At 38.0% G+C, this 12,276-nt stretch overlaps 1 protein-coding gene across 3 annotated transcripts in view; it reads right to left on the bottom strand.

The window, feature by feature from the left end:
• DYNC2H1 (dynein cytoplasmic 2 heavy chain 1) overlaps positions 1-12,276 on the bottom strand; it is a 341,276-nt gene that overhangs the window by 243,799 nt on the left and 85,201 nt on the right. For all 3 annotated transcript variants that reach the window (XM_055305872.1, XM_055305873.1, XM_055305874.1), the window contains exons 49-53: positions 11,035-11,283; positions 10,431-10,539; positions 6,873-6,986; positions 5,688-5,830; positions 1,746-1,830 (exon numbers count right to left, since the gene is read on the bottom strand). In XM_055305872.1, the coding sequence (XP_055161847.1) occupies positions 1,746-1,830; positions 5,688-5,830; positions 6,873-6,986; positions 10,431-10,539; positions 11,035-11,283 (700 nt within the window). The remainder of the gene's footprint in view (positions 1-1,745; positions 1,831-5,687; positions 5,831-6,872; positions 6,987-10,430; positions 10,540-11,034; positions 11,284-12,276) is intronic.

Here is a 12,276-nt window from a genome sequence, read left to right as displayed (position 1 = left end):
CAGAGAAAAATCATCTTAACTACTTCTATACCAGATACTTCTACCTAGAACTAAAAATATGAGGTATTATCTTTGCATAAAGGTATACAGGTATTCCTAGACATCTATTCACAGCTCCCACATTCCCTGTGAATTTGAATTATTTAATTTCAGTGGTCTCTACCTGTTCACTGTAACGTATTTCCTCTGAACACTTTTATTGCTGCAAGAAAGATAAATCTACAGATTGTCATGACATATATTAGTTAGAACTACATGTAATGCAGAAGTAAGCACAATAAAAGCTGCTTGAATGGAAAAGAAATGCCAAACCAAATAACACAGAGACATTCTGATTTGACACAGCAAAAAACAGGCCAAAAAATTAGTCAGTTCACATAGGATGCCTTAGTCACACATCCGTAACTAAGCACATTATCTTCCTCTTATCACCTCAATCTATTTTCTTCCATATTCTCTACCTTGGTCAATAAAGTCAACTTCTAATTAATGTTCTAAGCCAGAACCCTGAGACATGTCCTTGCGTCCTCCTTCTTTGCGTGTCATGGCCATCATGTAACTCAGGCACCCCTTCAGATGCTTCCTGGGACCCCAAGTCCATTTGTCCTCTTGGATTACTACAGTGGCCTTCCACAGCAGTCTCATCACCTTTGGCTTCTCCCTACACCCAACCTATTTTCCAGTAACTGAGGAAAAGGATGGACCCAACCTGTCTTGTCCTCGTCATCCAGTACTTAACTGCTTACAAGAACATGTTCTAGCCATCGGGCTGCTTACAGATCCAGTGAAATACCTCTTTTATTTCTCTGAGCCTTTTCCCTGCTAGTCACTTTAGTAGCCAGAAAACCCTTCCCCAAAATGCTTGTCTGCTGTAACATCCACCAGTCAGTGGTCTCACTTTCAAAAGGCACTTCCCCAAAACTCCCACCATCATTTATCTCACCATATCAGAGTTTATGCTGATATAGAAATTAATTCTTGCTTTTCTCCACAACACTATGAGCTCTAAGTCATCTCTAGGATCCTGCCCACTACTTAAGGTAAAACAAGTTCGATAACTATTTAGTGACTAGATGGTGAGATACATAAATTAATGAATGTGCTATATTTAAAAAAAGACCACATTGAAAATTAATTTGGAACTAGAAAAAATAAGAGTATAATTAAGAAAATATTATGTCCACACTCAAAGAACACCATAAACCTTTTTCATGTATCATTTTGTGCTAAGTGAAAAGTGAAAACTAATATGAAAAGTTTAGCCTTCAAATCAAAGACCCCAGACAATGTAAGCAGAACATACAATCATCTGGGTCAAAAATATATTTAACTTCTTAAATGTAAACAATAATGAGTTAGGTCCTATATAAACTGACATAAACATGGGTTTATAAATACAGCTTTAATTTAGTTTTCATTAAAAGAAACATTTGTTAGGGGGAGCCTGGGTGGTTCAGTAGATTGAGCCACTGACTCTTGATTCTGGCTCAGGGTCGGGATCAAGCCCAGCATCCGGATCCACACTCAGTGAGGAGTCCGCTTGGGATTCTCTCCCTCTCCTTCTGGCCCTCCTACTCATGCTCTCTCTCTCTCTCTCTCTCTCTCTCTCTAATAAATAAATAAATCTTAAAGAAATATTCATATTAGTTAATCATTATTCAAATTCATAATCACTGTGAATCCTTAATTAATCTATAACATCAGAAAATGGCAATTATTTTACCAAGACAATTTCATCCAAATACCTGAGCTTTTTTTCTTTTCTTCTTTCCTTTTTTTATCGCTATACTTCTCTTCACCATCTGTTTCACTGAATAACATTTCGGGTATCTAAAACAGGAAAAGCATTACGACAACTTAGTAAGAAAAAGTTCAAATAAACCCAGTGTCAGAGGTTAAAAAAAAAATTCTAGGTGTATTACCAGTCTAAGAAAAATAAAGAATATATCCATCTTCAGAAGACATTATTCCCTAGACAAGATTTTGACATACAACAACCATTAATTGACTGCAAATTGGTGATAACACCTCACTTGAAAAATGATTAGACCATGTGAAATGAGGGCGATCCCGGTTTAGACTGAATTAGAAAATAATCACAAGTACCATTTAAAGTCATTCAATGAGAAAAATAAAAAGTTTTATTTGACATCGTGGCATAAAGGGACAGTAAAGATTCTAAGCTTTCTTGAGAAATAACTAAAAGTAAATGAAAGTAATTCCACAACTGGAAATTAACAATTTCACAATTGATAACCCTACAAACTATCTGTTGTCAGGCTACTGCTAGGTTTTTACCACTATCAGAAATAAGAAAATCAAGTTTCAAAAACATATTATTATGATGAAAAGTATGACAGTCTAATAAGAGTACTAATTTAAATATACAAAAAAACAAAAGTAAAATATTCTTAGTTTCTTAAGAAAAAAATTATAGTAGAACTCTTGACATTTTTGCAACAGGAAACACAAGTAATCTGGTGGGCAGGTCAAAGTCTCAATTTCAGAATCTCCCAGATTAAACACAATATCAAAAAAAAAAAAAAGCAATATGGACAAAAGACCCCTTTCACTGATGAAGAATCTGGAAGTGCCATGGTTCTTGATCACAGAGTATGGTTTTATTCCTCAAACATCTTCACTGATTTCTGCCAAAACACTCGAGCATGTGTGAGAATATTTTAAATTTATCCTTCCAAATCAATTGAAATTTTTTCTTAGGAAACTCGCTTTCTTTGAAATAGTCTACCCCTTATGTCAAGTAGTTTGATTGTGGTAAACATCTCACAACATATACATATACCAAAACATCACATTGTACACATTAAATATGTACAATTTGTATTTGTCAATTATATCTCAATAAAGCTTGGTGACAAAATAATGGTCTATCCCTAAACACCACCGCCCATTAGTATAGTGCTCCTGGCTGGACTGGTCCCACTTCTTTTTACCTCCATTTCCCCACCCAAAATAAAAATGGCAAATTAATGCTCCTAATGCCTACTAATACCATCACCTCTCCTATTTATTGCCGTCTCCACCACCTTTTCCTCAGCCAATCACACCCTACCTCAAACTGTCACTAACCATAACTAAAATAATTCCATCATCTCACTCACAGATATCCCACTTACCCCCAGCTTGTCTCCTTTGTAAGGTCAATCAGCCTCACGCTCCACCAAGACCTGCGATCTATTAACTGGAACATCTCCACACTGCCATTCACCATTCTCCCTATCATAATTCCTCAACTCTGTGGCCCTAACTCAATTGGTCATACTCAAGTAGCAAAGCCCCAATTCTGGCCAAATGCTGACCTTCCTGACTGCTACCTCACACCAACCTTTATACCACCCAGCCCTCATACCCCCCTTTCTCCTCAGCCTTCCTCTCTTTCACTCTTCCAAACTACTCTGTATATCTTCTTCCATCCCTCCAGGACTCCACAACTCTTCCCTCAGCTTTTCTCTCAACTCATCATCTTCATTCCTTTTGCTGAGGAAACAGAAGCAGTCAGAAGACTGTCCAGCTCTTTCCATTACCACACTTGCCCACTTACTTGCACCTGGGCCTCTGTACTCCGCTTTCTTTGCCTTTGTAATGGATGCGGTTTCCCTTCTCCATGCAAAGGCCAGTCCCTAACCCCTCACTTGTGCACCAGTGACATGTTTCCCTGACTTTCAAATATTTTTGTTTCCTCTTTTGCATTCCCAACAGTACATGAACATACAATAGTATGTCCTATCTTAAATTTTTTTTTAATTTTTAAAAAAATTTTTAAAAGCATTTACCTACTTCCTTCCTACACTTTAACACAATTCCTCACAAGAGGTGACCACATTCACTCTCTCCAACCCTCTTCTCATTCATTCTGAACACATTCCAATATGGCAACCACTAACTGGAACCACTTTATCAGATCACGAATGACCTCCATGTTGCTGGAGCCAACAATCACCTCCGAAGCCTCATATATGTGCATGTGTACAGTTTATCATCCCTTACTACTATGAACACAGTCTTTTCTTGGCTTCTAGACTTGGCTTGTCTTCACGCTCTGCTGGTTTTCCTCTTTTTTCCCCAGCAGCTCCTTCTCAGTGTCCTTTGCTGTTCCCTCTTCTTCATGTCACTCTCTTAATGTTGAGGAGCCCCAGAGTTCAGTCTTTGAATCCCTTCCTCTTGCTGTTAATGCTCCTACCTTGACAATGTCCTTCATTCTCATCACTTTACATACCCCTATACTCTGATAATTCCCAATGTTTTATCCTGAATACCTGGCCTTTCTTTCCACCAAACTCCACTCTTCTATATCCAGATGCCTGCCTTCTCAGCCCTGCAACTTGGATGTCTGACATCTCTACTTAACACATCTAAGACCGAAGGCCTCATATCCTCCTCTTGAAATGCTTTTCTCAGTCTTCCCATTCTCCGCTGATAGACTCGAGCCAACATACTTGACAGTATCCTGGATCCTCATCTCCTTTTACACCTCAGTACAATCTGTCAGCAAAATTCCGTTGTTTCTATAGTAACACATACCCAGAATCCAACCACTTGTCAGTGCCTCTACTACTCCTTCCCTAATGTACACCATCCTTCTCTCTACTTGGATTCAACAGCTTGTAACTAATTCTACTCTTGCCTTCTAGCCTCTATTCTCAACCTGGAAGCCAAAGTAATCCCATTACAACATTACAGCAGTTTTGTTTATAAACTTCCAAAGGTTCCCTCACCTGTTCCCAGGAAAAGCTAAAATCCTTAGAAAGGTCTATAAAGCCCCATCCTAACTGTTGTCCTCTTACTTCCCTGACCTCAGACCCAACTACTCTCCCTTGGAATCACACTGTAACTGAAATGGCTTCTTGCTGACCCTCAGAATCACCAGGCATGCTGTCATCTCAGGATCTCCATGAAGAAAGCATTCAATCCAGTGATCCCCCAAAACCATGTAAATTCCATGAGGTCAGGGACTTTTGTCTGCTTTTTCGCTGCTCTAACCCCAACATATAGAACAGTGGCACACATTAGGGACCCAATTACTTCTTAGTGAAGCCTCTTGCTCATGTGGCTTCTTAAGACCAGAATGATTTTCCTGCCCTTTATCTACTTGCTGAAATCTAACTAAAATATCATCTCATCTGTAAAACCTTGTCTCTTATCCCTCTGACTCATGATAGGCAATAGTCTGTATCTCTATTACACAAAAATGAAAAAAACCAATGCTTGAGAATATAAATACCATTCAAAGAGACAATAGTGAAAAGTATTATCAAACAAAACAATGTAAGAGGCTTCCAGTTAGGATGGTACACACTTTAAACACATCCCCCTCCCAACACGTAGCACTGATAGATGTTTTTCAAAAGATTTCTTTTTTTTTTAATTAAAAAAATGGCTAAAATTATTGCTGTGATGCTTCTATTTTAAGCTAGTCTAGGACAGGCTAATGAATAAAATTTTTAAAGTATAATAAATACCTCTGTAATCCTTAATTATGAACATAATCTTCAACATAATCTTCTTTAGTTCAACTCAATTAAAATGTCATACAAGGTTTTCAAACATCTATGTTCAACGCCACAATTAAAGTTATATAACAAACACCAAAGCAAAGTCAGGAAAATATGTAACTTCAAAAAGAAAATATGCTACTTTTCATTTCCACACTTAAATGTGAAACTTACTTTCCTCATGCTGCTATCTGACCAACCCTCCATCCACAACACCTGGCATTTCTTATGCAAAGCTGGATTGCTCTCACAGTTTATTATGAAGTTTAAATTTGCAGAATCCATTATCAAGACAATATGCAAGTTTTGCTGAATTCCTAAAAAAAAAAAAATTATCATGGACATCACAAAAATAACAACTGGGGAAATCTATATATGGTCTGCTTCTATGAGTTTAAAATTTTCTAAAATGAAATGGTACAGCCATTAAGCAATATTATAGTTATTTTTATAGTACTTGTGTGCATGTGTGCACACGTGTGTCTGCGCTTGTACGTGCATCTGTGTGTGCGTATGCTAGGAGAAAAGACACAGATGGAATCCAGAAGAGGTAAGTGTCATCAACACACTGTTGTTTTGTGTGTTCCTCCTCAAATGTGATACTGGATTCTACCTGGCAATTTTTCTTTCAAGGATTTTGATTTCAATATTCACATGCAAACTGATCTCCAATCTTCCTTTAGGAGAAATGTATTTTTCCTGTTTCAATATCAGTATTATTTTCCCTTCATAAAAAGGAATCTGGAAACTTTGCTTCACTTCCTGTGTTCTGAAATGTCTCTAACAACATTGGGAGGATGTGTTTCTTAGACATGTGGTAGTTTCCTTGTGAACTTAAAGGGGGGATAGCTCTTTAACCACTTTCTCTATGTCAACAATAGATGTTCTCTTAGGAACAAAAAGGAGAGAAGTGTAGCAGTAATGTTGGGATGGTATCATTAGTGTCTAATAGTCACTTCTTCCATGTTAGGTATTTGCAGTGCACATAAAGCTGCTTCTGTGATCACAGAGAGTTGTTGAGCCAGAAGAAACTATAGAGTCTGGCAAAATTGAAACAGTTCAATAATCTTCTGAGACAGGGCGTTCTAAACACTAGTTTTAACAGGCGAAAACAAAGGCAACAAAGTAAATATTCCAAGGAACATTCAAACACTTTCATCCTTCCCTCTTGCTAAAATTTTGTTAACATGCTTTTACTACAGGTTAGCTTTCCAAAGCACCATAAAAAAGAATAAAATTACCAAATAGACCCAAGATTTAAGATAATTCTGCAACCTAATTAGAAAATATAGCAAATTAGATGGTATTTATTTCACATGAACCAGAGTTTGAATTGATGGATTCAATATAGTTACTTACTATATGTAAAGTAATTGAAGACAGGTCCAAAAAAACCATCCTGAGAAGCTTCATCTTTAAGAGGCAACAGCAAAGGCTCCAATTCTTCTAGGGTATAAAGTCCAGGAACTTCACCTATGGAACATGGCGCTTCTTGTGAATTTTAGCCACATCACCCTAATTCAAACACATTTTAGGTCCCCAATACTTTTTCTACTTTTTGTCAGTCTGCTCTGACTCAGCCTCTTTCCAAAAATCCTATCACAACCCTATCATATTACTCACAAATTTACCTCTGTCTCCTTCATTTGATAAAACTCAAACTCCTAAGCAAGCCATGAATGACAGCAGGTCATTTAACCGCACACCTGTCTTTCCAGTTTCTCTCTACCCCTCCACACAAGACCTCATATTCCAGCCTCAGTGAACATCTTCCTGTTCCATAAATATAATAGAATACTCCTCCTTCCTGGGATTTATACCCGCAGTCTTCCTCTGACCTCTACCTTCCCCCAAGAATGACCATCGACCCTGAGACACTGCTGTGCTGACTGCCACACCCAGAAGCCTCTACTGACTGCCTGTGCACTGAGGAAAGCACTCTTTCTCTTTCACACGTCTAAACATATCACTGTTAAGCATTTATTGCATCAAGTAACCATAAATGAAGTCTTTTCCTTTCCTGCTCAGTTAGATTCTGAATTCCCAAGGGCCAAATATTTGATCAGGTTCAATATTAACCTTAGAACACACTTAGCAAAGTATTTGGAGGATAAATATATATTAGATGAATGAATAAGTGAGCCTGTACAGAACTAGTCCGTGGCCTGCCACTCAGCAACATAATGATGAAAGGCAAATCACAATGGATTAAGACTACAAGTATTTGATAGGGGCTGGACTATGTCTTATTCACCACTATAAATCCAGTATTTAGAACTGGGACTGGCACATAACAGGTCTGTTAGGCCAATATATTTAAAGGTTGCAAGAAACAGTAAGATTAAGTGAAAACCCTTATGCTACAACTCCAAGATAGTGAATTCACAAAGGGCCTATCACAGCCTGATCCATGTTAGACCCAACTCAGAGGTGCCAGACCACTCCCCACCCACCAAGCTTGTCCATATTCAAACACACACACACAAACAAATCTGCTCTTTCTCTAAATTTTGGCCATACCAAGACACTTTTGATTCCTTAAATTTAGCAAAGAAAGCTAGCTCTATGTACATACTATCCACTATAGCAAGTATGAATTTGAATTCCTCTTTTCTGGCTGGAACCATGGAGGGTACAGAAGAGAAGAAGATGGAGGTTCCTGCTGTGCCAAAAACCTTTAATAAAAAGCAAATGAATTTCGCAGAGCTGAAGATCAAGCATCTTGGAAAAGTTTGCCCAAAAGATGCTTTGAAAGGCAAGGAGAAAACTTATCTATGAAAAAGGTGAGCATTACCACAAGGAATATAGACAGATGTATAAAATTGAGATTCGAATGATGAGAATGGTGAGAATGGTGAGAAAAGCTGGCAACTTCCATCTGTCTGTGGAACCCAAACTGGCATTTGTCATCAGATCAGAGGATCAACAGTGTGAGTCCAAAAGTTCAAAAGGTGTAGCAGCTTCTCCTTTGCCAGATCTTCAATGGCACCTTTGGTAAACTCAACAAGGCTTCGGTGAACATGCTAAGGATTGTGGAACCATATACAGCATGAGGGGACCCAACCCTGAAGTCAGTGACTGAACTGATCTACAAGCATGGTTACAGCAAGATCAACAGGAAGATAACACAGATTGCCTGATCTCTTGGTAAATATGGCATCTTCTGCATGGAGGTCCAATTCACAAGATCTGTTGGACAATGTTTCAAAGAAGCAAACACCTTTTTATGGCCTGTCAAATTATCTTCTCTGTGTGAATGAAGAGAAGGACAACCCATTTTGTAGAAGGTGGAGATGCCGGCAACAGGGAAGACCAGATCAATAGGCTTATTGATGAACAAAGGTATCTACCATGATTATTTTTGTAATATAGTCAGTTAATAAATGACTACTTTCAAATGGAAAAAAAAGAATTTGAATTAGAAAAAAGGGACAAAGGCCTATTTTCTCTGAAAGTATTTTTCAAATACTTTTTTGCTAAAAATATTGGTAAAATGTAACTTACGAATTTTGCAGTTATAACTTGATAATAAAGGCCAATTTATCTTAAGAGAAAAACAATAATTACTACATTAATGCTTATTTGGACGTTTGCTTTCACAAACAAAACAAAAAACGAAAATCACAACAAAAAGCTGTCCATGTGGTGGACCAGTTTATTTCAGCCATAAGGAGCAGGCTCCACCTAGTGACAGCTGAGGCAGTACTGCAGGGATACACACCCTGAAAATCAACAGAGGTTCCCCAGGAGCCTCCACTCCCACTCCAGCACTGCCTCTGCAGGACTCGGGAATGGGAGACACATCAGCCACCTGCATGACGAGAGGCCCATCTGCAGTCATTTCAACACTGAAGTGTAGATACTTCATATTATAAATTACATGTTTTCTTCTACCATAGCTATTAAATTCTGAAGAAAAGACTACTTCATGTCAGAGCCCACTAACATGACACAAAACAAGCACTTACTAAAGATTTGGTATAACAGTAACATCACGGAAACTTGCTTTTAACAAGGTTTACTTTGTACTTAAATAACAAAATCATCTTGGTTCAAGCTTAAAGCTAAGTTACCTCATATCAATTCTAACAGTGACTACTCATAAAAAGATCTGAATAAATCTTATGAATCCTCCAGAAAAGAAAGATATGGGAAACGGCAAGTGTCCCCTCCAGGAAACCACGAAAAAGGTCAGGTGGCTCAAGAGACAATTAAGAGCAAACCATGATTTGGGAAGCATGAGACCTCAGACTTTGACAATATATCTGTACTTACATATCCATGTTCAGGCTATTATTCAACCATTCCTCTAATGGTGGACAATGAGGTTCTATCACATTTTTTATTATAAATTATACTATGTATTTCCCCGCATACTCATTCTATTATCTTGTAGATAGAAATTTCTCCAAATAGAGCTGCTGTGTTAAATAACACTGGCTGATAACTTTCCCAAAAGACTGTAACAGGCAACAGTCCCACCAAAAGTATAGGAGTCAGTTTTTCAGTACATTCACCGACACTAATCATCATTTTGGGAGGCACCTGAGTGACTGTCAGTGAAGCATCTGCCTTCAGCTCAGGTCATAATCCCAGGGTCCTGGGATCAACTCCCACATCAGGTTCCATGCTCACTGGGGAGTCTGTTTCTCCTTCACTCTCTGCTCCTCCCCCTGCTCGTGCTCTCTCCCTTTCAAATCAAATCTTTAAAAAAAATAATCATTTTTCTGTTCTTCAATGTCCTGATTTTATAAAAATGGGGTTTCTCAATTCTCCAGCTCCAAGCGTGTTTAACCCAATGTCCCTTTAGTAAAAGCTGATAGCACATATCCTCTGAAATGCAATTTTACACAAGGTAACATTACTTGAATAATCTTTACATTATTATTTTTCTTTGAATACAAATCATTCACTTACCTGAAGACAAAAGGCTATTGATCATCTCCAAAAATGTGGGATGTACAAACTGGTAATCCTCCAGGAGTAAAACCACCTGCTGTGCTTCAATCCCGGCAAGATGCAGCACCTGCATAGTGAGAAGAGAGGACTGCATAACAATTCAATACACAGGGCTCAGTTTAAAACTTCCATTTGTTTCGTTAAAAAAAATCTTTCTTTTCTCCCTTTTCTCTTTCTTTGTAATCAAAATAAAAATCAAACTCCAGCCACATAGTTTGGAAAGTAAATCCAGTCCATGAACAAACAGGGAAAATGTTAATGATTTCACATCTAAGACAGATGATCACTTTTAAATACATCCACACATGTCCTATAGAAACTCTGTCCTTTCATCTTCCATGTTCACCTAAACTCTCATAATCCAGCGGAGCTAGAAATCCTAAGAAGCAGCTTTTTCCTATCTGTATATAAAATACAATTTTCTAATAATCATGGGGAAAATAATTATCAAAATTAAAGACACTGCTGTATCTGTCAGAGACATAATGGTCTCTGAAGGCATTCAGAATAACAACTAATTGTGATTTCAAACCAGATAAAGCAAAAGATTTGAGTGACTCACATGTTTGAGATCATTTTTGAACTGCTTCAGTTCATACCCTCTGGAAATCTTTGGAGAAAACAGCACTGCTCCATGCATATGACTGACCAAAGAAGTGATGGTCCGACGCCCGACACCACTGCGTCCCGCCAGGAGAAGGGAGCCTCCAGGGAAGCTCAGCACTCTGTCTATCCTAGACATATACTCCAGGACTTCTTGGAAAAGTAAAATATCTAAATTCTGGTTATCTCGTCCATAATGAATAAGGCCCTTTTTTAAAAAAAATCACAAAGAATGTTTTATAATTAGTACACGCAACATTATGAAACAAAAATGCTAATCATCTAGATTAAGACTTTATTTTTGATGAGCTCTGCAAAAGGGGTTAAGTGACTGTATGTCATCTCATGCTCCACAGCCTAAACAGGAATCCAGCTCTTCCTATGAAGAAAGCATGTGTGATACCAAACAGCTTCAAGGGCTCACAATAATCAGATACCTGTGGACACCATTAATATGAGTAAAACATAGTGACAGATAGTAGGTTACTTAGAAAAACTTCAAAAACTCTCAAATTCGGGCTCCCTGCATGGAGCCTGCTTCTCCCTCTGCCCGTGTCTCTGCATCTCTCATGAATAAATAAATAAATAAAATCTTTAAAAAAAAAAAACTCAAATTTTACTAGTTGCTTCAAATAAAATCTGTGTGCAAACCATAAAAAATAATTTTATGAACTCTGGTAAATATGTACCACGTGGGGATGAATCCAAAACCCACATGTGGGCATTCTGCCCTACCAGGAACTGTGTGATAGTGTGAAGACAAGAGAAGGACAACTCAACTTCACATACTTAACAACTTCCAACATAACCAAACTTCACAATATCTGTTCCACGCATAGCATGAAAACTTTTGATATAAAATCCACACTCACTTCCACAGCAAATATTAATTTCAATCAATCATATACAATCAACATCAGCTGGGGGCCTGTGCAAGCTGTGCACTGGGACTTCCTCAGGCTGGCGCCAGGAGGCGGAATATGTTCTGGTTATCAAAGTGATTCTAATACTCACTAAACTTGGACACCAGTACTCTAGATGTTCTCTTCTGCCAACACGTACCTTGGCAATCTTACCCATATCTGTATGAGTATGCATGCATTTAGTTAGATCTACCACAACCAACTATATCCCACAAGAACCAGTTCTGCCTGTTGTATAATCTTCATCTGCCTTAAAAAGCTTACAATATTTCTTAAAT

Source organism: Nyctereutes procyonoides, unplaced genomic scaffold, assembly GCF_905146905.1.
Source record: "Nyctereutes procyonoides isolate TBG_1078 unplaced genomic scaffold, NYPRO_anot_genome, whole genome shotgun sequence".
Taxonomy (NCBI): Eukaryota; Metazoa; Chordata; class Mammalia; order Carnivora; family Canidae; genus Nyctereutes; species Nyctereutes procyonoides.
Note: the sequence above shows the minus strand (reverse complement) of the source record. Positions and strands in the feature narration are given on the sequence as shown.